Here is a 26,416-nt window from a genome sequence, read left to right on the forward strand (position 1 = left end):
GATTTGCAGGCCCTCAGAGCAGTGGTGGGGTAGGGGGTGGGCATTTGTCACAGAAAGAAAAGGTCTTTACCCACAGGTCACTGGACTCATTTCTTGAAAACCGTCAGCCGGCACAGCCCATGCAGGAAAATGTTCCCCAAAGGTACACCAGGAATGCTGTGCTTTTTTAGCTGAGCAGGGTGTTTTACGTAGTTAACAGATGCTGGGAAAGGGACACGTTTGCATTTATCATTTTTGTGTTTTATGATCACCTCTGGGTTACCAGGAATGGAACCTCCAAATTATAGCCTGGTGCCCACAAGAGAGCAGCGTTTGGTGTAGGAGGCTTGACCTTGGAACCAGCTGGGGCCGGGGGTCTGAGGCTGCCCCCACCATATTCCGCAGCCTCCATCACCAGAACAGTCCACATCCCATACGAAGTGGTAGGAAATTGAGAGGAGGTGGTGGTGGGGTAGAGCTCCCCGTGTTTACTCCAGGGTCCTACCTGGGCTCTTCCCATCTGCTCCTGGCCCCCTGTGCTGCCTGCTGGCACTGGGCACGCCGCCCCCTTTATGACCCAGGGCTCCCACAACCCAGCTCCAATTACACCACTGTCCTCCAGGTTCAGACAAGGAGGGCGCCAGGCCACAGAGCAGGGGAGGAGTGGAAGTACCCGCTTCTAAGGGCATCCTCATTCCGAAGGTGACCATGAGGCCCCAGAGGCGGCAGGCTGAGTGCCCTGAGATCCATCCCAGGAGGAACGTGGGCCAGCGCTACCGCTGGAGGCTCTGGCCAGGGCGCCTAGTCCGCAGATGTCCTGGAAAGCTCAGCTCTTTCTGTGCTCCCCCTGAGTGACGCCTGGCCTGGTCACATCCGCTCTCCAAGCCTGTAGGGTAGAAGACCATGGCCCTCCTTCAAAGGTCGTGGGGAGGATGAAAGCAAATGAAACCTGTGAGTCCTTAGGCAGGAATGATGGGGCAAAGGCGGCAGGAGCGGGTAGAGGGCCAGGGGGCCACTGCCTGGGGCACCCACCTGCGAGGGGCCGGAAGGGGCCCCTGTGACATGAGCTGGCAACTCCCCCAGGGGGAACGTTTGATAAGCGCTTGAAGGGGGAGTGGCCCCAAGGAGCAGGCATAGCCCCTACTCTGTGCCCCTTCTGTCTGCAGGAGGTGTGAGCCCGGCAGGGGTTGGGGGGGGGCAGACCAGGGAAGCTCCTGCTGCCTCATGGTTCCTCCCTCTGCATCTGTACTCAGCAAGGCCCAGCTGTTCCTCTAATATCTGAACGCACTGGACAAACGTTGAAAGGGTCTTGGTTTGACCGATAGCCTGTCTAGGACCTCCTTGTGTCAAGGAGCCCCTCTGACACCCCTTTCCTCAGGGCCTGCTTGAAAGCAGGTGGTGGGATTTCCCTGGTGGTGCAGTAGTTAAGAATCCACCTGCCGATGCAGGGGACACGGGTTCGATCCCTGGTCTGGGAAGATCCCACATGCCGCGGAGCAACTAAGCCTGTGCGCCACAATTACTGAAGCCCTCGGGCCCTAGAGCCCGTGCTCCGCAACAAGAGAAGCCACTGCAATGAGAAGTCCGTGCACTGCAACGAAGAGTAGCCCCCGCTCGCCACAACTAGAGAGGAAGCCCACGTGCAGCGACGAAGACCCAATGCAGCCAAAATAAAAAAAAAATCAGGTAGTGGCACTTTTTCCAATGAATCATGTGACTCGTGATATAAAGTCTTGCCCGTTTTCTTCTTTAGAACGGTGCCCAGTTCACTAAAGGTATTGAACACATGGTGGGTGGCTGGATGGATGGAGACGGGCTGGTGATGGCGTGCACCGCTCTCTGGTCTGCTTCGGTGACAGTAAATATCATGATAACTACCACGCACTGAGCCCTGACTTTCTGAGCTTTGAAGGGTTTTAGTCACATGACTCATGTGATCCTCCCAACAACCCTATCAGGCAGGCACTGTGGTTTGAAGGCTTAGGAAGCTGAGGCACAGAGAGGGCAAGGAAGTTGCCCGAGGTCACAGCTGGTTCACAGCACCGCGGATGACAACTGAAACCTGGTTCCATCTACCCAAACCAACCAGTCTCTGCGGGCCCCGTGCAGCAGGCCTGGCCCACTTGGAGTTCCCTTGTGGGAGAACCAGCTGGGCCAGGGCAGAGGCTCGGCTACAGGACACCTAGGTCAAGTCCCTGCATGTCAACTTGCTGGGCGCCTCTGGCAGGACTTCCTTGGGCTTCAGTTTCTGCCCTTGTGAAGAATGGAACCATGGGACCCCGAGGTCCTTCCTCAAGGAGTTGAGAACTGCTGTGACTCCCCTGTCCCTGCCCCATTTGGAGATATCTGCGCAGAGAGGTGGGGCCGGCTCCATGGGGAGGTCTGGGTGGCCGCCTGGCAGGCTGAGCTCTGGGACCAGCTGAGAGCCAGGCCACCCAGACCCACACTCTGACTGACGGGGACTGGGGAGCAAGTGCCCGACCACACCTTTCTGTGGGGAACTTGACGGAGAGCTTCCTGAAGAGGGCGACTGGAGGCAGGGGTGCTCCCGTGTTGGATGGACTGCTGCCCAGGGTGATTGCCCAGAGGTGCCAGGTGCTGGGGGTCAGCACCCTCTCTCCTTCCCTCCATCCTTCTCTTCCTTTAGACAACTGGTACCCGTGGAGTGCCCACTCCGTGCCACGCCCTATGAAAGGCACTGAGAAGAATAATAACAGGCTGATAACATCAAAGACATTTACTGATCTCAACTCCTGCTGGGGCACAGCATGCATCAGCTCGTGGCATCCTGAGAAGTATCCTGAGAGGCAGGGACTGCTAACGCTCTAGCGATGCACACGGAGGAGAAGTCAGGCTCCCCACCAGGCGGTCAGATGCCCGGGCCCCCCACCCCTAGTGGCCTGCCTCTGCTCTAGCCAGGACTAAGCACCTGAATTTGTTTTTTTTTTATTTTTTTATACAACAGGTTCTTATTAGTTATCCATTTTATACATATTAGTGTATATATGTCAATCCCAATCTCCCAATTCATCACACCGTCATCTCTCCCCCACCCGCCATTCCCCCCCTTGGTGTCCATACCTTTGTTCTCTACATCTGTGTCTCCATTTCTGCCCTGCAAACCGGTTCATCTGTACCATTTTTCTAGGTTCCACATATATGCGTTAATATACGATATTTGTTCTTCTTTCTGACTTATTTCACTCTGTATGACAGTCTCTAGATCCATCCACGTCTCTACAAATGACCCAATTTCGTTTCTTTCTATGGCTGAGTAATATTCCATTGCATATTTGTACCACATCTTCTTTATCCATTCTTCTGTTGATGGGCATTTAGGTTGCTTCCATGACCTGGCTATTGTAAATAGTGCTGCAGTGAACATTGGAGTGCATATGTCTTTTTGAATTATGGTTTTCTCTGGGTATATGTCCAGTAGTGGGCTTGCTGGGTCATATGGTAATTCTATTTTTAGTTTTTTAAGGAACCTCCATACTGTTCTCCATAGTGGCTGTATCAATTTACATTCCCACCAACAGTAAGCACCTGAATTTAATGCTCTCAGCCGTGGTGGATCCTTCACTCAGCCATTTCATGGATGGGGCCCTGATGCCCACAGAGGGGAAGGGACTCGCTCAGGGCTGCACTGCTGAGAGCAGAGCTGGGTAGAGAACAGGGCACCTGCTCCTCCTAGTCTCCTTCCGTCATCACATCCACTTGTGTTCTGGGCAAAAGGCTCCAGGGGACAGGCATTGGAGCTGGAAAGCTGCAGGACAGCCACCCAGCCAGGCCTTCTGGGTTTCTAGGGTACGTGGGGATTTGTCCGACCGGCCTTGCCCATGGCTGGCTCTGCAGGACTTCGGGTCTCCCCCGGAGCCGCTGTCCTCTGGCCTCTCTGCTCCTGGCCCCTCTGCTCGGCCCCTCCTGGCCGAGCCCTAGACCTAGAGTTGGGAGCGCAAGCCTCGCCGGGGCGGGTGGGCGAGTCCTGCCGCCCGCGCCCCCCGCCTCAGTCTCCCTCTGCGGACTGGGGAAAGAGGAAGTTGACCCTTTGCAGATGCACGACTCAACAAGAGCTGCACCAAGCTTGCTTCTCACTCGGCCGCCCGTCTCGCCACTCGCGAGCCGTCGCCAGCCAGGCCGCCAGCCGGGCCCCGTATACAACTCCGCAGAGACCCACGAGTGACTGCGGGAGGCCGCAGCGGCGTCGCCCGCCTGCGCATGCGCAGGCCGCGCAGCCTGCCGGGACTGTAGTCCGTCCCTGCGGGGGTCGGGGCGTGAAGGTGGAGCGGCGGGGGAGCGGCGCCTACACTTCCCAGGGTGCGCCCCGCCCGCAAAGCGGCGGGGGGCGGGCGAAGGGCGGGGCCGCGGGGCGGGGCGGGGTCTGCGGGGCGGGGCGGGGAGGGGCGGACGCGCCGCGGCGCTGCGGCGGCGCTGCGGGCAGGCGGGCGCAGACAGCCGGGCAGGCGGGCGGGCGGCCCTTCGCGCCGGTAGGCGCGGCACCTGCGGGCAGAAGCATCGGCTGCGCAGAGCCCAGACGACCCGACTCCGAGCTGCCGCTGAGATGAGCGCAGGTGAGTGTGGGGACCGAGGGACCCGCGCGTCCCCGAGCTGGGTCGCGGCGCCGCGAGGGCTGGGGTGGCTGCACCTGCAGACTGGGGGTCTGCTCCAGCCAACTTCTGCTTCAGGGTCTTGCAGTCCCGAGGGTCCAGCGCGCAGCCCCCTGTCCCTGCGCCCCAGGCGGTGAGCTTGGCAGCGCGCACTGGGGACCCTTTCCCCGCGCGGCGCCGGGGTGACTGCGCCGGGCTGTCTGGAAGGCGCCACTCCTTTGCTTCTCCCTGGCGTCCGGGGTCGCCACAGGCTGCAGGAGGCGGCCAGGGTCCAGCGAGGGGGCACGGGACCAATGTAGACCCTGCCACGGAGAGGTGTGGTGACATGGGGCCTTTGCGTCAGGGGCCGCCGCCCTTGTGCGGCTCCAGCAGCGCCTGGGTGGGGGGCCGTCAGGCCGACGCCCGACGCCCTGGGCTGGCCCGGGTCAAACTTGGGGTCGCGGAGCCCGCAGGTGTGTGCGACCCGCCCGGACGTGCGCGCGTCCTCTCTGCGGCCCCTCACCCCTGCGTATCCCCACAGCTGGCGCTGGCGACGCACTCGCTGGGTCTGACAGCCTCTGTGTGGCGCTGAAAAATCCCACGTCGCCACAAGCCAGCCGCGCCTAGTGCGTTTGGGGAAACTGAGGCCTAGAGCCGGGGGCCTTGGCTCCTGGAGAGAGTCTGGAGCGACCAGAGCCCCTTTTCGAGAGCCTTCTGGGGCTCGCCACTGGGCTGAGGGCTTCTCCCTACATTCCCTGGCAGGGAGGGGCCGTCACCCCATTTTTCAGGGTGCGACCAAGGCTCACCAGACTTGAGTCACTTGCTCAGCTCACGCAGCTGGGCCAGGTTTCGGACTCCTGTGCTCTCCCCTGAGCCTGTCTGGCCGCAGACTGCAGTATGGCCTCTGGCCATGGTGCAGAAAACAGTGGGGACAGCTGTTTTTCCGGGGGGGCTGGGGAGGACTGGGGAGGGAGTGTGCCTTTAGTGAACACTTACTGTGTGCTCTCTGCTTGGGGGGTGTGCTTCCAGGGACCAACCCCTCCCAGGGGGAAACAGTTCCCCCCCCCCAGGTGAGGAAGGAGGGACCACATGGGCGGTGGGAATTGGGAAGGCGGCGGGGAGCAAGTGGCAGGCCCTAGGAGGCAGAATTCTCTAGAAGAGGATTTCTGAAATGGCCAACCTGTTCTCTGGAGGTGGCTGGGGAGCGGGGCACCCCAAGACTTCACAGAACCTCCAGACGCATTTATCTAATGGCAGGTGGGGGTAATGGCAGGGTGCACACAGGGGAATTCTAGGCTTTCCTTGACTATAATTGGCAGGGTCTCTCCTGTAATCAGGGGGAGCCCTGGAAGAAGCACTGGCCTTTCCCCCTCCTCATGTGTGGTTGTCCTGGGAGAAGGCGTACGTGGGCACCAGGGCCCTGGGGGATCATGGGCGGAAAGAACAAGGAGGCTGGGGTTTGAATCACAGCGCCCGCCTGCTGGTCGCGGACAGGTCGTGGCCCCTTCTGGAGCTTGGCTTCCTGATGTGTGAAAGCAGTATTGCTGCTTCCCTGGAGGGGATAAGGTAGGAGTGGGAACCCCCCGTGCAGTCGGTCCTCCCTCGGTAGCTTGTAAGGGTCAGTAGACCTCAGCCTTGCTGAGTTAACCGAGCCCTTCGGAACTGGCAGTGGGCATGCTCTCCCCCCGACCTGTCGCTCACAGCCCAGCTGATGATTTGCAAGGCAGTAGTTTTCACCCACAGCCGTGGTGGGGGAGAGCAGATGGTGGTCCCTTGTGCAGGGCTCTTGGGCTCTAACGTCTGGCCACTGTGCACATCTGGCAGGTCAGGGGCTTCCATCATCCACAAGGTCAGGTCCCCTGACGGCCCTCCCCAGGGAAGGCTGGCATCACCCCCAGAGCTTGGCGCCAGTAGGTGTGGCTGGGATCACGTGGTCCAGTCTCCGGCTGCCCGGGCGAGCCGATGGTCAGACTCTGAGGCGACCTGTACAAGCACCCCGGGTGGGAGGCTCCCCTTTCCTTCATGCCATCGGGGCCGCAGGCGTATCTTCCTTTAGTCCGATAACCCAGGGCGCCTTTGAGATGGCTCTGGGGTTGGCATCAAGGGCTCATGCAGTTGCCTCCATGTGTTGTTACACAGTCATTTCGAGTGGCCAGAGAAGTTGTTCAAGTGGCAGCATGGTGAGGTAGAAGGAGCTGGCGTTCTGCATCAGATAAGTTCACTAGCTGTGCTTGATTCACTGTTACCCCCGCCTCGGTTTCCCCACTGTGTGCAGGGAACGCCTTTGGCTCTGTGTACAATGCTGGCCCACGCTTGGCGGGACCCAGGAGATGATGGTGAGTCTCGTGGTGGCTTCCTAACATCACAGCCCAGGTGGTCACGGCAGGGCAAGGCGGGGCAGAGGAAAGAACCTGAGCTGGGAGGGGCTCCGGCACCAGCTCTGCCACAGTCGGGTCCGTGCTCTCTTGGAGGCTGCATGTCCTCCCCGGGGCAGCAGCGGGCCTGGTGGGTAGGATTTCCCCAGGTGGTCAGAGGTTCGTGGGGGATTGCGTTAGTCTTCCAGGACCACCATAACAAAGTAACTACAGACCGTGCAGCTTAAACAGCAGAAATTTATCTTCTCACACTTCTGGAGGCTGGAAGTCTGACATCAAGGTGTGGGCAGGATTGGTTTCTTCTGAGGCCTCTCTCCTGGCCGTGTAGACGGCCGCCTCCTCCCTGTGTCCTCACATGATCTTCCCTCTGTGTGTATCTGTGTCCTTATTTCTTTTTTATAAGGACACCAGTCATCTTGGATTATGGATTTGGTGGGGGGGATGCAGGCCCAGAACAGGAGTGCAGGGCCAGGTGGAGAGCTGGGTGGCCGGCTCAGCCCTCTTCTGTACCTGTGGCTGCTGTGTTAGGGTCACGGAGCTGGAAGGGGCCTGGGGGATGCTCCAGTCCAAAGCCACCTACCCACACAGAGGGGAAACCGAGGGCTGGGGAAGGAAAGGCAGCCCTCCGGGGGCCAGGAGGGTGTGTGGCAGACAGCCTGAGACCCGTCCCCTGCTCTGGCTGGCTCAGCCCCGGCATTTGGAGCGGAGAGACACATTTCTAATCCAAGTGTGGGCTCTGCTGTCACCACAGACGTTCACCACGGCGTTCCTGACAGCAGCAGAAAGTTAGAAACCAGCTACACGTGGCGGGGAGCGATGGGATACTAGCCATGCGATTGTTCAGCCAGTCGACAGAGGTTTACCAAACGCCTGCTACGTGCCCAGCACTGCTCCGGGCCCGGGGCTCAGCCGTGGATGAGAACAAACGGCATCTATATCCTCCTGAAACCTGTCCTCTGGGGGTGGCGGGAACATTCTAGTTAACTGTATGACAGGGGTTTTTCATGCTAGGAGAACGTGCTTAAGAAGAGCTTAATTTAGACGGCAGCTGAGGACAAGATTGTATATCTTATATGACTGCAACTTTACAAGACAGTGGAGGAGAGCAGACTAAGGGAAGTAGGTCAAGCCGTGCACGGCGTCCTCCTGGTGGAGGTGGCAAACGAGCTACTGCTCCCTGCTCTGCGTCTCTATACTGCCCGTCACTTTCCCCAGTTTTCTTCACTGTGTGCGCCTGTCTTTTGCAATGAGAAATCAACTGAGACGAGAGGGCGTTGCTTCCAGGTCTAAGGCAGCCGCGTGCTGCTTCCGGAGTCTGTGACTTGGTGAGAGGTCGGACGGTTCCATCCGCGGGGGCCACTGTCCTTAGCTCGGATGGGGGTCTCCCAGATGGCAGCACGTGGCTCTTAGCACAGGTAACGACACTGGTGCCCGTTTTCCGTGTGTGACTCCATCTGAATTAGGTGTGGCCAAAGAGAAATCATCCTGACCCAGAAATTCATCCGAAATGGCATCTGCAAAGGGTGGCCGTTGCCCAGGAACCAACGGGACACTCTTTAACTCAGCCTGGGCATTCTGGTCTCCGAACTGTGGGTCCCTCACGTCCAGGGTCACTTCCTAACCCGCCACCCGAGACCCTTCGATTCTTTATGGTTTCCGTCCATGAGGTAGTCTGGGGGTAGATGGCATATTCTCTAGACCCAAAGCCCTGACTTTGGTGAACTCTTGGACCGTCCAGTCTTACTGTCCCAGAAAAGGGAGTGGGACCCTCCCTCTGGAGAAGTCGCCTGTCAGACCCCCGGACCGTCCAGAGCATCGTCTGCATTGTGGGAGAGCTGTGAGCTGGTGAGAGGGAATCAGCAAGTCTGGTGGTGAAGGGAGCGGGCGGGGAGGTGTCTGGCCTCTGGACGGGCCTCTCCTGCCGCCGGGCCTCAAGGCCAGGCCAGCTGCCGGGACGCTGAGCTGCTCGCCGGATGCCTGACCCCAGAGCCCCGGCTCCGCACAGACACGGGCGCTTCCTTGGCCTCAGATCCCAGCTCTGCCACCTGCCAGCACAGGATCGTCAAACCTCTCTGAGCTTCTGTTGCCGCCTCTTCTGGGGTCTCCGTGGCGACCAAGGGTGCTGAGTACGTGGCACGCGGAGGAGCTTGGAAATCAGTTAAAATAGTTGCAGCAGGAAAACTTGGGTGGTGTTCGGACGGCAGCGTGTATTTCTTGAAGGTGATCGCGTGGTCTCGCGAGCTGCCGTGGGGACCGGTCAGATGTGTGCCCAGCCTGCCGGCTGCCCGAGCAGCGGGCCTCGGGCCGCTAGGACGCGAGGCACAGCAACCTGAGTGCTGCGTCTTTGTTTACTCAGGGATGTTTCCATTGCCAAGGTCTCTAGGGTGTCGGGCAGCACCCTACTTCAGTGTCACGCAGCCTCGGCTTGTGGGGTGCTCCCTTGGGGCCCATGCCGGGACCAGATGCTCCTGGGACCTTTCTCAGGGCCGCTGGAGTGTCCCCACCTACAGATGGGGAAACAGATGCCTGGGCGGGCCCGTCAGGTGCCTGGCTTCACTTCATGACGTTTGCAAATGCCAGAGCTGCATTTGAACCCTTTTCTGCCCCTGCATGTATTAGCTGTTACAATGGTAACTTTGTAACGTGTGGCCGAGGATGGGTAAGGCTTGACCCACTGGGGGCATCACGATGACGCTTTCTAGTGTGAGTGGTGGTTACAACCCATCTCCTCCCCTGAGCCGAGAAGCGTGTTTCCATTTCCAGGCGTGGCGCCTGCCCGCATAGCCAGGAAGGCAGAGCCAGCCCCAGCCCTGCTCTGTCTGCCCCCAAGCGTGTGCTCTTGGCCTCCAGCGGGGGCTCCTGTCTGGGGTCATGGCGTGGCCCCAGGGATCCACCCGGGCATGGACAGCTCGGACCGTAAGAGAGTTTCACCAGGTCAAGTCCCCATGCCCCCCGTAACCTTGACCCCTGGCCCCAGTTCTTCCCTCTGCTGGGTCCTTGTGGCCTTCCGGAGCTGGAAGGCAGCGTTCATGGCCGTCCCAGGCCCCTCCAGCCCCAGCTCAGCCCTCCAGCGTCAACCAGCCCCGTCAGTGCCTGAGCTCCTTGGACCCTCAGCCCCACCTGCCGGACCTCTGTGTGACCTCGGGTGAGCCGGCTTCCCTCTCTGGGCCTCCGGGTACCTGTCTGTAAAAACAGGGACTGCTGCCATCCTCAGGGGTGGGACTGGCTTCCTTCTGACCACCCTGTTCCCCCACTGCCCCAGAGAGAACGTCTGGCTTTGAGGCTCGGCCACCGTTTCAGGGAAACACGCCACGTGAGCCCGGAGGTCTCCGAGCACCTTCTGTGCCACGTAGGCCCCATCTGACAATATCGCAGCAGGGAGCACTTTGCCCTTTACGCGAGGGTCCCAGTGTACGGGGGTTTCTCCGCAGCCTGTCAGGGAAGCGGCATCTGTGGACGTCTGACGGATACCCAAGCCAGGAGAACATCTGAGTGCGTGTCCGCAGGAAGGGCTGGGGTGGGTGGAAGGTGTGCTTTGAGTTCTGTGATGCTCGCTTTGCCTTGGACTCAGCCAACAGCGAGCCCTGCGGGTGCCTCCTGCCCTCGGGGAGGCTGCTGGGCTGGGGGGGAGCCAGGCCCACGTTAAACGGGTCCTGGTGCAAAATGACGGACTGGGGGGTTCACGCACCGTGTTGCCTTGGCTGAAGATTCCTAAGCAGCCAGGCAGGTGGTCTCGATGCCTGGGTGGCTTTCAGAACACCTAGGCTCCGGTGTGGTCCAGCCTCAGTCTGGTCGGGGCCACCTCTGTTCCCAGCCACCAGGTTGCGTAACTCACTGCTCTTTGCCTCGGTTTCCCCACCTGTCAGGTGGAGATCATAGCGCCCGCTTTACAGGACTGTTCATGGGCTGTGGTGTCAAGGGCCTGGGGTGGTTTTTATCATAGCTGCACACACTGTCCAGGGCTCGGGGCAAAGCCTGCAGGGTCCACCGTGGCATCAGCTGACATCGTCAGCTGGCTCACAGCTCTTCCTCCATTGCTGGTTCTCCTCCCTCCCCCGCCTAGCCCGCCGGTCCTGTTCACACCCCCTGACCCGCCCCCGAGGGCCGGGAGAAGCCCAGTCCCCGGACAGCTGCCCGCTCCCAAGTTCTTAGCGGTGCTTGGGTTGCCTCGGAGCCCCACCACCCGCACGGCGACTCCGCCGGGCCCCCTGCACGTAGCGGGCGCGCTGGCTGTCCTGCTTGAGTTTCCTCACGTGCAGAGCAAGGGGTTGGAGAGGCGAGCTGGCAACCCGATTCCAGCCAGCACGCCAAGAAGCCACCGCCCAGTGTCACTGCAGGGCACGCGCGCGGGGCTGTCCCCGCTGGGCGCGTCTGTCCTCGGGGCTGGGCCGGGCTGAGCTGTGTGGATCCCACCCCGCCCCGTGTCCGCACAGGCTGCCTTGTGACAGGTGCTGCACGAACACCCAGAGCTTGGGTCCCGCTTCGCGCTCAGCCTTCTCGTCTGTTTGCCCTCATCCCGGGTCGAGGGCCCACAGTCAGGCCTCTCTCCGACCTTCTGCTCTGACCTTCTGCTTCTGCTCGGACATCCGTGGCCCCAGGATCTTGCTGGAAAATGACATCTCCAAGGGCCCGGTTGGCGCTGCAGTTGGGCATGAAGTTCCAAGAAGGAAGGATTGCGGGGACCACCCCGTGGACCCCGTATCAGTTCGGCATCCCCGCAGCTGTCTCCATGACCACCCCGCGGACCCCGTATCAGTTCAGCAGCCCTGCAGCTGTCTCCATGACCACCCCACGGACCCCATAGCAGTTCGGCAGCCCCGCAGCTGTCTCCATGACCACCCCGCGGACCCCATATCGGTTCGGCAGCCCCGCAGCTGTCTCCATGACCACCCCGCGGACCCCGTATCGGTTCGGCAGCCCCGCAGCTGTCTCCATGACCGCCCCGCGGACCCCGTATCGGTTCGGCAGCCCCGCAGCTGTCTCCATGACCGCCCCGCGGACCCCGTATCGGTTCGGCAGCCCCGCAGCTGTCTCCATGACCGCCCCGCGGACCCCGTATCGGTTCGGCAGCCCCGCAGCTGTCTCCATGACCGCCCCGCGGACCCCCTATCAGTTCGGCAGCCCCGCAGCTGTCTCCATGACCACCTCGCGGACCCCCTATCAGTTCGGCAGCCCCGCAGCTATCTCCATGACCACCCCGCGGACCCCGTATCAGTTCGGCAGCCCCGCAGCTATCTCCATGACCGCCCCGCGGACCCCGTATCAGTTCGGCAGCCCCGCAGCTGTCTCCATGACCGCCCCGCGGACCCCCTATCAGTTCGGCAGCCCCGCAGCTGTCTCCATGACCGCCCCGCGGACCCCGTATCAGTTCGGCAGCCCCGCAGCTGTCTCCATGACCACCCCGTGGACCCCGTATCAGTTCGGCAGCCCCGCAGCTGTCTCCATGACCGCCCCGCGGACCCCGTATCAGTTCGGCAGCCCCGCAGCTGTCTCCATGACCGCCCCGCGGACCCCCTATCAGTTCGGCAGCCCCGCAGCTGTCTCCATGACCGCCCCGCGGACCCCGTATCAGTTCGGCAGCCCCGCAGCTGTCTCCATGACCGCCCCGTGGACCCCGTATCAGTTCGGCAGCCCCGCAGCTATCTCCATGACCACCCCGCGGACCCCGTATCAGTTCGGCAGCCCCGCAGCTGTCTCCATTCACGTTCCGAGAGACGGGGATGGGAGTGCAGGTGGTCTACCTGGGAGGTGGTCCCGGGAAGCACAAGTGGGAGGGGCAGACGGGGAGGGAGGCAGAGCCAGCGGGGTATCTGGATGGGTGGGTGGTCACTGTGGGTCAGGGGGGCTCAGTCCTGCTAGGGGACCGTGTGGAACGCTCCTCAGAACCAGGGGACACTGGGGCCTTTGTCCTCCTGGGCAGAGGGCTGGTCCTGGAATTGCGCATCCCCCCCCCACCGCCACCGCACTATACAACTGTCCACCGCCACCCGGGGGAGCCTAGAGGCGGGATGGAGGCGGGCAGCACTGTGCAGCCGCAGCGCCCACAGCGGCCCCCACGGGCCCCGGTACGGTCCAGCCTCCGTCTGGTCGGAGCCACCTCTGTTCCCAGCCACCAGCCGCCTCTTGAGGGCTCACAGCTATTCTGGAAAAGCTCTCTCACTCGGTTTGTTGAGCGCCTGCTGTGCGCAGAGCACTGTCCTGAAATTCCTCCTCCGTCTCCCACGCCTCCCCCGGAACCCAAGACGCCCAGGACCCTTTCCTCCACTCCTTTAGGGTCCTCCCTCATCAGGACCGTGGGCAGCAGACGGAGCCAGGGGCTCCTGCCGAGGACTTGTGCCTGGTCCTGCCTGCTGTGTGACCTGGGACTAGACACTGCCCCTCTCTGAGTTGCCTCATCTCAGACTGAACAACGGCCCCCCAAGATGTCCCTGTCCTCATGCCCGGACCCAGTGGGTGTGTCACCTACATGGCGGAAGGGACCTCGAGGATGTGACTAAGTTAGAGAGCTCGCAGTGGGGCTCAGGTGATGCGGTGGGGTCCATGCCATCGAGGAGGAGGGGGCAGGAGGGTCAGAGAAGAGGGGCTGTGGTGGCGGAAGCAGAGGTCAGAGAGGAGAGAAGACGCGGCCCTGCTGGCTTTGCAGACGCGGGAAGGCGCCCCGAGCCGAGGAAGGCGGGCGGCCCCGTTTTGCCAACTGCCCGTTGTTCTGGAGCTGCGTGATGGGCTGTGGTGCCACACGCAGCCGGGCCTCTTCCTACTCAGGCTGCCTCTGCCTCCAAAGGCTTTAATGAGCACCTGGGGGGGCCAAGGAGGAGACAGTAGCACGGAGACCTGGCCGCTCCAGGCTGCGGCCTTACACCCGGGGCGTGGGATCCCCGCCGGGCTCAGGATGCGCTGGGCGCACGCGCGTGGCTGCACCCCTGCTGAGTGGGGCGTGGGGAACCTCGTAAATGTTCTGAATGTCACTCCTGGTTGTTTGCAGTTTACTGGGAAGGAAACCGAGGCTGGACAGCAGGGGTGTGTCCGGCAACCTGGCAGCCGGGATTCTAGCCTGGCCAGTTGCCTGGTCCAAAACCCGCATGGCCTCTTGATGAAACAACCCTCCCGGCCTCCGGTCGGCTTCCCGCTCCCGTTCCCCGAGTGAACACCTGACCCGTGAGCTCTGAATCGTCCGCACCTGCCGGTTCTGCGGCCACACTCTCTGCCAGCTCAGGTGGCCCAGTCTCCCCGCCGATGGGGCGCAGTCTGATACCCCCGGCGTGCAGGGACCCAGGCGGGGTGAGGCTGTGCGAGACCCGTGCGCTCGCGCGGGAGTGCGACCCAGGTAGGCAGGGAGGTGGCGAAGGGTCAGCAGACCGTCCAGTGCGGCTGGAGTGAGCCAGCCGCACGGGAGGGGCCGTCCGGATGGGTGAGCGGGTGTGCGCCCAACGGCGGGCCCGGGGCCTCGACACGGCCAATGCCTGCGGCCCCGAGCATCCCTGCTGCTGCTGTGATGGCGCCGCGTTGACTCGAGCCCCCGGGGGCCTCTGTGACACACTTCTCGCGGGCCTTCCTGCTGCTCTTGCTGTCCTTCGGCTCTGAGACCGGCCTCGTCTGCCAGGCGCTTGGAGGGTAATTGTGGAGTGCAGGGTTTCAAGCATCGGTTCCCTTGAGCACGCCTCCGACGTGCCGCGGAAATCAGGAAACGTGATATGTGTGCGGAAGCCCAGCGTCCAGCCAGGTGCCTCCCTGGCTGCCTGGGACGGGCGTGGGACGGGCGTGGGGTGCAGAGCAGGGCTGTGTGCTGAGGATGAAGGGTGGCCCTGCCAGGGCCGCCTCTGGAATCCTTGGGCAGGTCTCCCCGCCCTCCCGACCCCGCCAGACCTCAGTGTTGCTTTCACTGCTCTTCCCTTCCAGCCCTCTCCTCCCGCCGACTCATTCTCTCCCCTCTGGCCAGGCTGGGCCCCTCTGCAGCCCTGCGAGGCCCGGGGCTGCCACATGAGAGCTTTATTCTGCCCCTGCCACGGCTGACCCTTCCTTTCCTCCACTGGCACCCATCTCCTGACCTGACACCCCAAATTCCTTCTCTGAGAGCAGCTCACTGGGGCACAACGGGGCAGCCGGCCAGCAGCCTTTGAAGGAGCTACAAGGAATTAAAATAGCTGGCGGCAGCACACACACCGAGCCCGCAGTGAGCCCCTTTGGGAGGCGCTCTGCAGCGCACAGCGAGGTTTTCTGACAGCCCATGCTGTTGGTGAGGGAATGGGGCTGGCGAAGGAGGGGTCAGCCTCCGTCACTGGGGCGTCCAGTAGGAGGGGGGCTGCTGGAATGGAGCACCGTAAACCTCGGGGCTTAAAACAACAGAAGCTTATCCTCTCACAGTTCTGGAGGCCCGAGGTCCAAAATCCATGTCACTGGGCTGAAGTCAAGGTGTCGGCAGGGCTGCGCTTCCTCCAGAGCTTCTGGGAAGAATCCGCCCCCCGTCTCTCCCAGCTGCCAGCGCTCCTTGGCTTGCGGCCGCATCGCCCCGACCTCAATGCAAGCATCTTCAGGTCTCTCCCCTCCCATCCGTGTGTGTGGTCAGACCTCCCTCTGCCTCTCTGAGGATGCTTGTGACTGCATTTAGGGCCCACCCAGGTAATTCAGGAGAATCTCCCATCTCAAGGTCCTTAACTGTATCGTATCTGCAAAGACCAACCGCATGATTTTTAACCACGTAAGGTCACGTCCACAGGTCCTAGGGCTGAGGACGTGGGTATATCCGGGGCGGGGGACATTATTCAGCATCCCCAGGCAGCTTCTCAAACGTTCTGTCTCTGGGACTGAAACCCTTTCTCCTTCCTGTGTGGGTCTCTGGAATAGCTGAAGGTTAGAGGAAAGACCCATCGTTAGTTAAAAATTGTTACTGTTGGGGCTTCCCTGGTGGCGCAGTGATTGAGAGTCCGCCTGCCGATGCAGGGGATGCGGGTTCGTGCCCCGGTCCGGGAAGATCCCACTTGCCGCGGAGTGGCTGGGCCCGTGAGCCATGGCCGCTGAGCCTGCGCGTCTGGAGCCTGTGCTCCGCAATGGGAGAGGCCACAACAGTGAGAGGCCCACGTATCGCAAAAAAAAAAAAAAATTGTTACTGTTAAGTCAGCTAATTGTACACATCCCCCGATCCCCTGAGCCCCTGGATGCCGTCGCAGACGGCTGACCGTCAGTGTGCATAGTCTCTGAGAGGCGGTTAGGCGAGATGCACTGAGGCTTAAATATGTTCGTGCCCTTTGGTAGAAGAAGGCGGCTGATGTGATTTGTGCATAAGAAGTCGTTCGCTGAAGGGGTCACGTACTCTGCAGGGTGAATGTCCAGCCACAGATGCTGGGCCAGTTCATCATCGTCCGTCCATCCGTAGCAGCTGTTCTCCAGCTTTGAGGGCGTAGGACCCCTTCACTCAAATTTATTGGGGACCCCAAAGAGTTTTTGGTTGAATGCATGGTATTTATTGATATTTGCTGTATTAGACCTTAAAATGGAGAATTTTTAATTCATTGAATAAGAATAATAGCCCTTTGGATGTTAACGTAGGAGTGTTTTCAGGGATCAGAGTGGCATTGCTTTACGGTTTTGCAAATCTCATTAACGTTTGGCTTAAGAGACGTCTGCTGGAGCTCCTGTCCGGCCTGTTTTCTATCAGTTGTGATGTCACATGTCACGGGGCTTCCGGAAAACTCCATGGTACACTCAGGAGGGAGTGGGAGCGGTGGAAGACAATCACATCTCAATCTTTTTTATTTTTGCCTCTGCGCCTCGAGGCTTGCGGGATCTTAGCTCCCTGACCAGGGATTGAACCTGGGCCCTGGCAGTGAAAGTGCGGAGTCCTAACCACTGGGCCTCCGGGGAATTCCCCATCTCAGTGTTATTATGAACATGGCTTTGACCCCGCAGGTGCCCTGCTAGGGTATTGGGCATCCAATACCCTAGAGCAAACTTGGAACTGGTGATAAAAGCTGGAGTATTACGTAGCCATTAAAATGATTGTGAAGGAGGAGTACAATGCATGTGTCTATGCTGGCGATAAATGAGGAATCTAGATTACACGCCGTGTCATCTGCAAAATACGCAGGCAAAATGCACCAGAAGAAAATACATCGCGATGCAAGAGCTACGGGCAACGCTGCCTTTTTTCCTGATGCTTGGCTGTTTTATCTCCTTTCGCTTCTTCATTTTAAGGATGTGAGGGGGACAGGATGGGTCTCAAGAGGCTTGACTGGAGAGCAGCTGTCTGACCTGCTGGCAGCAGCCAGGTCCTGCTCCAGGGACAGGACGGCGTTCTCTATTTTGGGAGGTGGACTTTCACTGCAGAACTAGGCCTTTGAGTGGCACTGACATGATACAGGAATTTAGTGTGTGTGTGTGTGTGTGTGTGTGTGTGTGTGTGTGTGTGTGCGCGCGCTCTTGGGATAATTTAGTCTACTGTCATAAACAAGGGAAGTTGTGCTCTGGGGCAAATTTCTCGGTGGCCTATGAGGAGCTGGGAGCTGGTCTGAAATTCGGCGTCCTCTGTGGGAATGCCCAGCCCCGGCAGGGCTCCAGCGGAGAGCTAAATATATCCTGGGTGTGTGCTGGCAACCTCGGGCGCCTCAACGCCCAGCCGGCCTCGGAGCAGAGCTCAGGGGAGTAATTGATTTGTCTGATAAAGTTCTATGTCTGCTGTTGACGGAGCATGTAGTAACGCCAGGCCTGGTAGAGACGTCGTCCAGGCTCCGTCTTGAATGCCGCAAATCCCTGTGGGGCGAGGATTCTTGCTCCCAGTTTACAGATGAGGGCAGGCAGACAAAGACAGGAGGCAAGACCCCCCCCCCCACCAAGGTCAACCCAAGGTCAGCGGCTGGCAAGGGAGGAGGTGACTACCCGCTCTGGGAGCACCGCCAGCGCAGCCTCCTCTGCGTGCGCGCATCTCCCCACCGGGTCTTCTGAGAGACCAGAAGCATCGTTACGCTTTTCCAAGGGCTCAGGCCTCGCAGGCGGAAGAGAATGGCAGTAACAATAACAGTAACGGCCCCGGACAGTATCACTCATCGAGTCCTCCCGACGCCGCGGGGGTGGTTTCCGTGACTGCCCGTTTTACAGGTGGGGACCCGGAGGCCAGGTGACCTCGAGAAACCTGCCCCGAGTACCCAGCTGGCGGTGGGAGAGCCGGCCTGTGAACCCAGGCAGCCCCTCCAGAGCCTGGGCTTCTGCTGGCCGGTGTCTTCCCTCCCTCGTCATCTGCATCACATGTAGGTCAGTTTGCTCTCAGCTCATCATGAGCCGGGCTTTAGGTGCCTCCACGCCTCGCGTGGCAGAGAGGGTGGGTTCCTGCTCTGCCGGCTGGGTTGGGGCGTGATGGCACAGGGATGTCGTCCCCTGGGAGGGGGCGGTGGGGGGGGCAGCCTCTGAAATGGACTTACGGAGAAACTTTCCCTCTTTTCACTTAAAGTGTGACCCACAGCCTCCAAGATTGGCCCCTTGGGCAGGACATCTTGCTGGAAATCGGGCCTTCAGGACATTCCTGCCCCCGTCCGCCGGGCACAGGGCCCGCTTCCCCATGGGTGCCCCGCTCTGAGCTTTGCCGCCCCCCTTCCCCTCACTCCCAGGGCACCCCTGCAGCCCCGCAGGAGACCTCAGCAGGGCTTTGCTCTGGATTTGGGGCTCACGGTGGGAGAGCTGGGCCTCAGAATGCTTCCTAGCCGTGGCACCTCCTGGGAACCCCCTGAAAGCAGTCTGTAGGGAGGGGGCGGCTCCCCAAATCCTCCCCAACAAAGTTCCTGACACCGGGAAGGACACTCCTTTCACAGGAGACCCTCCCCCCCCCCCCGGGTCTCATGGACAGGCAACGAGTCAACCCAGCATCCCCGGGCTGGGGGTTGGGCAGAGCCGGTGGTTTCACTTGAGTGTATGGACCCCTTGGCCAGGCACTGGAGGTGGCCTTGATGGAGTTCTTCCCTCCAGGAGCTCCCAGCCTAATGAGAAAGGCAGATAGCACGTGAGGAAAACACACCATGAGAAAGCACTTCACTGGAGAGGCTGTGGGGACAGAGAGGAGGCCGGTAAGGAACCTGCTGTGAGAGAGAAATCCTGGCAGGCTTCCTGAAGGAGGTGACATCCCACTAAGTAGGAGTTAGCCAGACAAATCAGCAGAAGGGCATCCGGCAGGACATGCGGAGGTGAGAGTAGAGCGAGTGTTTGAGGAGCTTCACTCACGCCTCTGCCCCAGGCTGGGCCCTGGGTAAGTGCCAGGCCCATGGCAGGGGCCCACAGCCCATCTGCCTCTCAGGCACTATGTCACCTCTCAACGTACCTTGCACGGCACCTCGCTTGCAGGAAGCGCTCAGTGATGACGTGGCTGAGGAGTCACCGCATCCGGAGAGGAGAGAGGGAGGGAGCGTGGGACCACGTCTCTGCTGAATTCAGGCTCCTGGGCGTCTGCTAGAGCTGCACCGCGTCCCCCCTGCCCGCCCGCCATGATTCCGGGCAGAGCCAGGGCGGGGATGGGGGTGTCAAGCCCTCTCAACACGTCTAGCTGTGAAGGGAGGGAGTAAAGGCCCTGGCGCAGGTGTGGCCAGGGGGCAGGGAGGCCTCACCTGTTTGTCACTGTGGATGGCAGGGGGGATGGGACCAGCAGAGGGGACACGGGTGCCCCACTCAGCTGTCTTCCTCGGCCGCTTGTCCTCCCCCAGACCTGGGACTCATCCAGGGCCATGCCCAGCCCACTTCCTCTCAGAGGGCTAGGGGCCTGGCAGCTTCATCAGGAATGGTGGCCCTGTTCTCCGGGGGCAGGGGGAGGGCAGAGGGAAGCGGCACCTTTCTCCAGCCGTGCAGGGACAGCACTGGGGGTCCAGGTGGAGGCGCGGCACCTGTTCAGGTAGCCTGGGCCCCCTCCCTGCCCAGCAGCAGGGATGCCCGTGACCCAGTGCTTGACAGCTGCCCCCACGAACCCTTGCAGCCCACACACAACCCTGGGCATCGTTTCATTCAACAGTAGCAGACGGCTTGGGGCACAAGTGGCCTCCTCTGAGGCTTTAGCGCATCTTCCTAAACCCGGTAGCTCTTCAGGTCGGGGGTGAGGAGGGCGACCCGTGACCCCGGGTGATGGGCACGTGTGCCCACCGCATCTGAGGTGGGAGCCGCGTGCACGGCTGCGTGCCTACCCTGGAGGCTGGGGTCCCTGCCCGGTCCCCACTGGGTGATGCCAGGCAGCGCCCCCTGGAAGGACAGTCTGGCCAGGGAGGCGGGCCTGGGCGTGGTGGGTCACAGCGGTGGGCTTCAGTGCCGTGTAGACTGGTGAGACCCAGAGACGCAGAGAGGAGGCTCAGGACCCACTGCCCCGGTTCTGGGAAAGGGGTTACACCAGGAATAGAATCTTTTATTTCCCACGGCACCTCCTGGCGCGCGGGGCCACGGCAATTTGGAGAGGAACGGCGCTAGTGGCTGGGATCTGTGGCTCGAGGTCAGGGGGCACAGTCACCGGCCACCTGGGCAGCTCAGGGCAGCCTTGTCCAGCAGCGCCTCCCCTGCACCAGGACTCGGGGTGTCTTATCGCCTCCTGCTCGAAGCCGGGGAGCAGAAGCTCGTGCCCAGACAGTGTGACGGACCCACTCGACACGGAGGCTGTCCCTTGGGAAGTCTGAGGGGCTTGGCCCCAAGCACGCGGACGGAAGAAATTTCACGGTGGATCCCTGGACCCTGCCCGGCAAGCCAGCGCCTTTACTTGGGGCTCTGAATCGCCTTCACTTGCGGATCAGCTGTGATCACACCCGTGTACAGGTCTGCTCGGAACACTAAACGCAGTCTCACGCACCCTCTGCTCATCTGTGGAAGCAGAAATATTCAGATATCGATTCCTCGCCTCTGCTGGAGCAAATAGACCCGAATCCTGTCAATATTTGGTGAAGGCCATTTCCCTGAGTGCCCGCGAGCTGCGGGAAGATGAACTGCACAGCAGGCTCTGAAGGAGGCCACGCGTGGCCGTGGTCCTGCCCAGAAGGGGGGAGGGGCTGGTAATTAACTACCAGCCACGTCTGGGGCCCAGACTTGTGGGTCTTTCTAGGTCTTTTTTTTTTTTTTTGGCTGCATTGGGTCTTCGTTGCTGCGCGCGGGCTTTCTCTAGTTGCGGCGAGCGGGAGCTACCCTTTGTTGCGGTGCGCGGGCTTCTCATTGCGGTGGCTTCTCTTGTTGCAGAGCACAGGCTCTAGGCGCGCGGGCTTCAGTAGTTGTGGCTCACGGGCTCTAGAGCACAGGCTCAGTGGTTGTGGCTCACGGGCTCAGTAGTTGTGGCTCGCGGGCTCGAGAGCGCAGGCTCAGTAGTTGTGGCACACGGGCTTCGTTGCTCCGCGGCATGTGGGCTCTTCCCGGACCAGGGCTCAAACCCGTGACCCCTGCACTGACAGGCGGATTCTTAACCACTGCGCCACCAGGGACGTTCCTTTCTAGGTCTTATAATCCATAAGATTACAGCTCACATGTGCTTGGGCCATTACTTCTCTGAGCGCTCCAATGTTTGTGACCTCATTAGAGTTTCCCCAGAATCCTCAGAAATGCTTAGGGCTCTAGGGGTTGGGGGGAAGGGGCGGCTGAGGTCACACAGCCGGAACAAGGCACAGCTGTGATTCGAGCCCAGGGCTGTCCGTCGGTCCCAGGCTCTCCCCACCACCCGGCGATGGATCACGGGAGAACAGGGTGTGCAGACAGCGAGAGCTGGAGGTCAGGTGTCATGACCTTGCAGAAGGCGTGTCCGCAGGGAAGCAGGCATTGCCGTTGGTTTTAATGAGAAAAGAGGCTAAAAAGACCCTGCTCACACACCCAGGCCTCCTCGGCATTGATTCAGAGTCTGCTGGTCCTCCAGAGTTCTCAGCTGCCACTGCCCTGCTCTGACCCTCCAGACTGGCAAGCTGGACCGTGGGCATCTCTCTCTCTCTTTTTTTTTTTTTTGCGGTACGCGGGCCTCTCACTACTGTGGCCTGTCCCATTGCGGAGCACAGGCTCCGGACACGCAGGCTCAGCGGCCATGGCTCACGGGCCCAGCCGCTCTGCGGCACGTGGGATCCTCCCGGACCGGCGCACGAACCCGTGTCCCCTGCATCGGCAGGCGGACTCTCAACCACTGCGCCACCAGGGAAGCCCGGGGCATCTCTCTTTTGAAACAGCTGGCTCTTGTCTTCTTTCCACACATATCTGGGTGCCACCCTCTGCCACCAGGGACCTTAAAGGGGGGCCCTGACCCCTTCTAGGGGTGTCACTCTCACTTGAGTTTTTCAGAGTCTGCTTTACTATCATTAATTGTACAATAAACAAGGCAGGTGTTTGTTTTTGCAAGAGCGGACGATTGAAGAGGAAACAGCGTGTGCCTCTGGAGAGGCCCGTGGCCGGCTGTCCCGTCTGCGTGGACCCCACCTCGGGACCCACCCGGCAAGCCTCCCTCACGCAGGACATACGGTCCTACAGCACGCTTATGAGCAGCTGGGTGTGATTCCGCTGAGTGGGTTTTCTGTGGTTTGGCCACATTCTCTTTCCAGCACTAAGTGCGGAGTGTTCTTTGCATTAAACAAACTTTTTCTCTTGTGGTCAGATATACGTAATATTAGCTGTGCCACTTTAACTGTTTTTCAGTGTGCAGTTCGTGGGACTAAGTACATTCACATGGTTGTGAAACCTTCACCACCATCCTTCTCGAGAAATGTTTCCGTCTTCCCCAACCAGCTCTGTCCCCATTAAGTAGCTCTTCATCCGCCTTCCCGCCCCCCGCCCCCCGCCCCCTGGTGCCCAGCGTTCTGCCTCTGTGGACGTGGCAGCTCTAGGGTCCTCACAGAAGTGCAGCCAATCATTCAGTGCTGGTGCTTTCGTGACCGGCTCATTTCACTGAGCCTGGTGTCCTCAAGGTTCGTCCATGTTGCAGCAGCTGTCAGAACTTCCATCCTTTTCAAGGCTGAATAATATTCCATTGTGGGGATGGACCACATTTTGTCGATCCATCCATCCTTCCGTGGACACGTGGGTTGCTTCCTCCTCTTGACTGTTGGGAATGATGCCACTGTGAACACAGGTGAGCAATATCTATTTGAGTCATTTCCTTGGGGCACGTCCCAGGGTGGGATTGCTGGATCAAGAGGTGTCTGCTTCATTTCTTGAGATGCCATGATGCCGTCTTCCTGGTGGACTTTACCATCGGTGCGGGGTGCTTTGAGGGCGGGGCCTCGTCTGGTGGGCCTCTGAGCCCACCTTGCCCCGGCCGGACTTGGAGTGGCTGAAGAGCATCCCCACAATTCCACGTGGTCTCTGTGCCCGGGGCCAGGCTGGGCTCTTGGAGGTTCCCCAAGTGGGCTACCCCGTCTCCATCCCCCCATCTTTGCCCAGGCTGGTCCCCTTCTGGGCCGCCTTCCTTCCCTGCCCCTCCCCGCAGTCCTCCAGCATCTGGCCTGCGGGTGGATGTCCTGCTGGCTCCCTGACCCTGTCCCGTTCCTGCTGTCATCCCCACTGCTTGTCCACTTGTCCAGGTGAGTCTGGGCCCTTTCCATCTGCCTCCCTCTATAGGGACTCCAGAGGGGGCACCGTGTCCCCTGGCTCAGAATCCTCTGAGCCCATGAGCGCCTGTGCAGAGCAGGGGCCCAGGACCCATGGGGGCCTAAATGCCTGAGCTGTGTCAGGGTGAGGGTCCCAGGGCCACAGCTCCCAGGACCCGGGAAGCGTCTCTGTCCAGCAGGGCAGCCTTGGTTCCCCGAGGCCTGAGCGGGAACACGGCCATGCTGGGGAAAGTTGCAGCTGGACCCAAGGCCACATTGCGAGACGCTGCCCCAGGCAGCGAGGGATAAATTTAGCCCCGTTGATGAGAAAATGTCCTGCACCTTCCTTCCTCTACTTCGCTTAGCCTGTGGGCGTGTCTCAGAGGGGTATGGTTGTAACTCCCCTTAACCTACCCCGTTGCCTGGTGATGCAGAGATGCTGGTGGGTGATGGTCCCCTGACCCATAAGGCAGACCCGACGGGGTCAGTGGGTGAAGCCCACTCCTCCCTAGGCTCAGCCAGAGCTCCCCCACCCCCCGACCGCCAACACCTTACTGCTTTGGAGTTTCGCTGACCTGGGCACGGGGCCAACTAAATTGTGGTAAAATAAATACAACCTAAAATTTGCCATCTTAAATAAGCATCGTTAAGTGTACAGTTCTGTGGCGTTAAATGCATTCATTCTGTACCACCATCAGCACCATCATCTCCTGAACTCTTTTCATCTTGCAAAACTGAAACTCTGTCCCCATTAAACACCAATCCCCCAGCCCCTGGCAACCACACTTCTGCTTTCTGTCTCTAGGAGTTTGACGGCTCTAGGGACCTCGTATAAGTGGAAACATATAATATTTGTCCTTCTGTGACCGGTCTGTTTCAATGAGCGTAACATCCTCAAGGTTCGTCTGCGCTGTGGCCTGCGTCAGAACTCCCTTCCCCTTTAAGCCGAATAATATTCCATTGTATGAACAGGCCAGATTTATGTTTGTCCGTCCATCGGGCTGTGGACACTCGGGCTGCTCCCACCTCCGGCTGTTGGGAATAATAATGGATATGCAAATACACAGTTTGGGTTTTCACGGTCCCAGCGGCAGCTCTGTGGCAGGTGGTCCTGTGGTCAGGCCACAAGCAGACCAGGCCAGAGCCCTTAACATGTGGGACTTCACTGGTCCTTCCCCACCATCCAGTGAGGTGGGTACTCCTTGTGTCCCCGGTGTAGATGGGTAAAGTGAGGCCAGCAAGGTGAATGGACTTCCTGCCATGCCAGCCTCTAGGCAAGGTGTCGGGGCACTGGGTGGAGGGTTTTTCACATTCAGAATCCACACCATCACCTTTCCCATGGGGTGTCCAGTCGCCTAGGTGCAGTCATCCATTCTCTGGCTGTTTGCTCATTCATCAGACACTGAGTGGATCCACTCTCCTCCTTGCCCTGGGATGGGCCAGGCGAGATGCATCAGCTCCATCCCACCCTTAGGAGCTCACGGGATGGGGACCGAATCACACGGACACAAAGAATAGTTGATTGACTATCTATGTCTCCACGGATACGGGCAGTGGGGGTGTGTGTGCAAGCCATGCATTTGCCAGCTCTGGCTACAGGTGGGGAAACTGAGGGCCAGGAGAGAAGACGGTTTCCTCAGCCACAGAGCCAGGTGTTCTGAGCCCCGGGCCTGTCTCTGTTGCTGCAGGTTTTTTCCAGGATCCTTGAAGGTAAAGTTAGCGGGTCATGGTCTATGCTGTTTCTGGGGGATTTCTTTGTCTTCTTCATCAGTTTCTCCCCCAACTCTTCCTTCTGAAAAGTTTTAAGCATAGAGAAAAGTTGGGGGGAAAAGCCAGTACAATGAACGCCTTGTAATACTTTCATCTAGATGCATCGGTTATTAACATTTTGCTTTCTCTCTCCATCTCTCTCTCTCTTTTCTGAACCATTTGAAAGTGAGTTGCGTCATCACACCTAGGCTTTAGCACAGGCCTGTACCCAAATATCACCCACAGAAAGTCCCCGGTCCCGTTTCCCTGCCCCCAGGGCTCCTTTACAGACGTGTGTCTACCTTCCCTTCTTCAGGAGTCGGTCTAGGGTCACCCGCCACAATTGGTGAGCATGTCTCTCTGTCTTTAGTCCCCTTTATTCTTGAACGTTCTTCCCACCTGTTTTCTTTCATGCCATTGACACTTAAAGAGTCCAGGCCTGTTGCCTTGTGAATCGTCCCCCATCTGGTTGGATCTGTTTCTTAGTGATGGGATTCGGGCTGAGCATTTTTGGTGAGAGGCTGCTGTGTGACCGACCTGCTTCCCGCTCAGGGGGTGCACAGGGCCCGTTGGCCCCGTGTGCTTTCCGATTTTTAGCACAGCCTGAGCGCATCCCGCGGGGATGAGAATCCTCGCACGTACGGCTTTGCACCCGTGTGCAAATAGACCTGTGAGTGGAAGTTACAGACATTCCCGGAAGCAGAAAGGTAAATGGGAGTATTGTCTGCTGACCTGCTCTCCCTGGAGGAGGACCCCGTTCACACCTTTACCAAAAGGGCACCAGAGCTCCTTGTCCCTCTCTGCTCCCTGCCCAACACGGGGCACTGTCAGTCTTTTCGTATCTGCCAGCTGATGGGAAAAGGACACCTCCCTGCTTTCATCTGCCTTCTCGGGCACCCGAGGGTATTTTTCTAGCTTCCGGGCCATTTGTGTTTCTGTGAATTTGCTGTTGCCCCCCCCAGCTTATTTTCTGTGGGGTTGCTTGTCTGTCTGTATTGACTCAGAAGGCGGATGGGTATGTACCCTGCGCTCCGCCCAGCAGGGACATGGAATGGCTCTCCATCTGAGCGCGGGCAGTGGGGCCTGAGCGGCGGTGTGCGTTGGGGGCAGTGGGCAGGACGCGGGCACCGCGGGGCCGCGTCCAGGTGTGTTGCCGGGCGGGGAAGGCAGCGTTGGCTGAGGGGGTCTTCAAACATGGAGACAGAAACTCGGTCACCTCCGATCGGCCTCC

At 59.9% G+C, this 26,416-nt stretch overlaps 1 protein-coding gene across 19 annotated transcripts in view; it reads left to right on the forward strand.

The window, feature by feature from the left end:
- Window positions 1-4,403: 4,403 nt before the first annotated feature.
- ABLIM2 (actin binding LIM protein family member 2) overlaps window positions 4,404-26,416 on the forward strand; it is a 152,237-nt gene continuing 130,224 nt past the window's right edge. For 17 of the 19 annotated variants that reach the window (XR_009563902.2, XR_009563908.2, XR_009563907.2 and 14 more), the window contains exon 1: window positions 12,547-12,672. Coding sequence is in view for 3 of the 19 variants with exons in the window: in XM_060298925.1 (XP_060154908.1) it covers window positions 12,588-12,672 (85 nt within the window). In the remaining 16 variants the exon portion in view is untranslated. Of the gene's footprint in view, window positions 4,551-12,546; window positions 12,673-26,416 lie in introns of those variants that run through there. The other 2 variants (XR_009563903.2, XR_009563910.2) reach the window with 2 other exon arrangements.

This window comes from Globicephala melas, chromosome 5, assembly GCF_963455315.2.
Source record: "Globicephala melas chromosome 5, mGloMel1.2, whole genome shotgun sequence".
Classification (NCBI taxonomy): Eukaryota; Metazoa; Chordata; class Mammalia; order Artiodactyla; family Delphinidae; genus Globicephala; species Globicephala melas.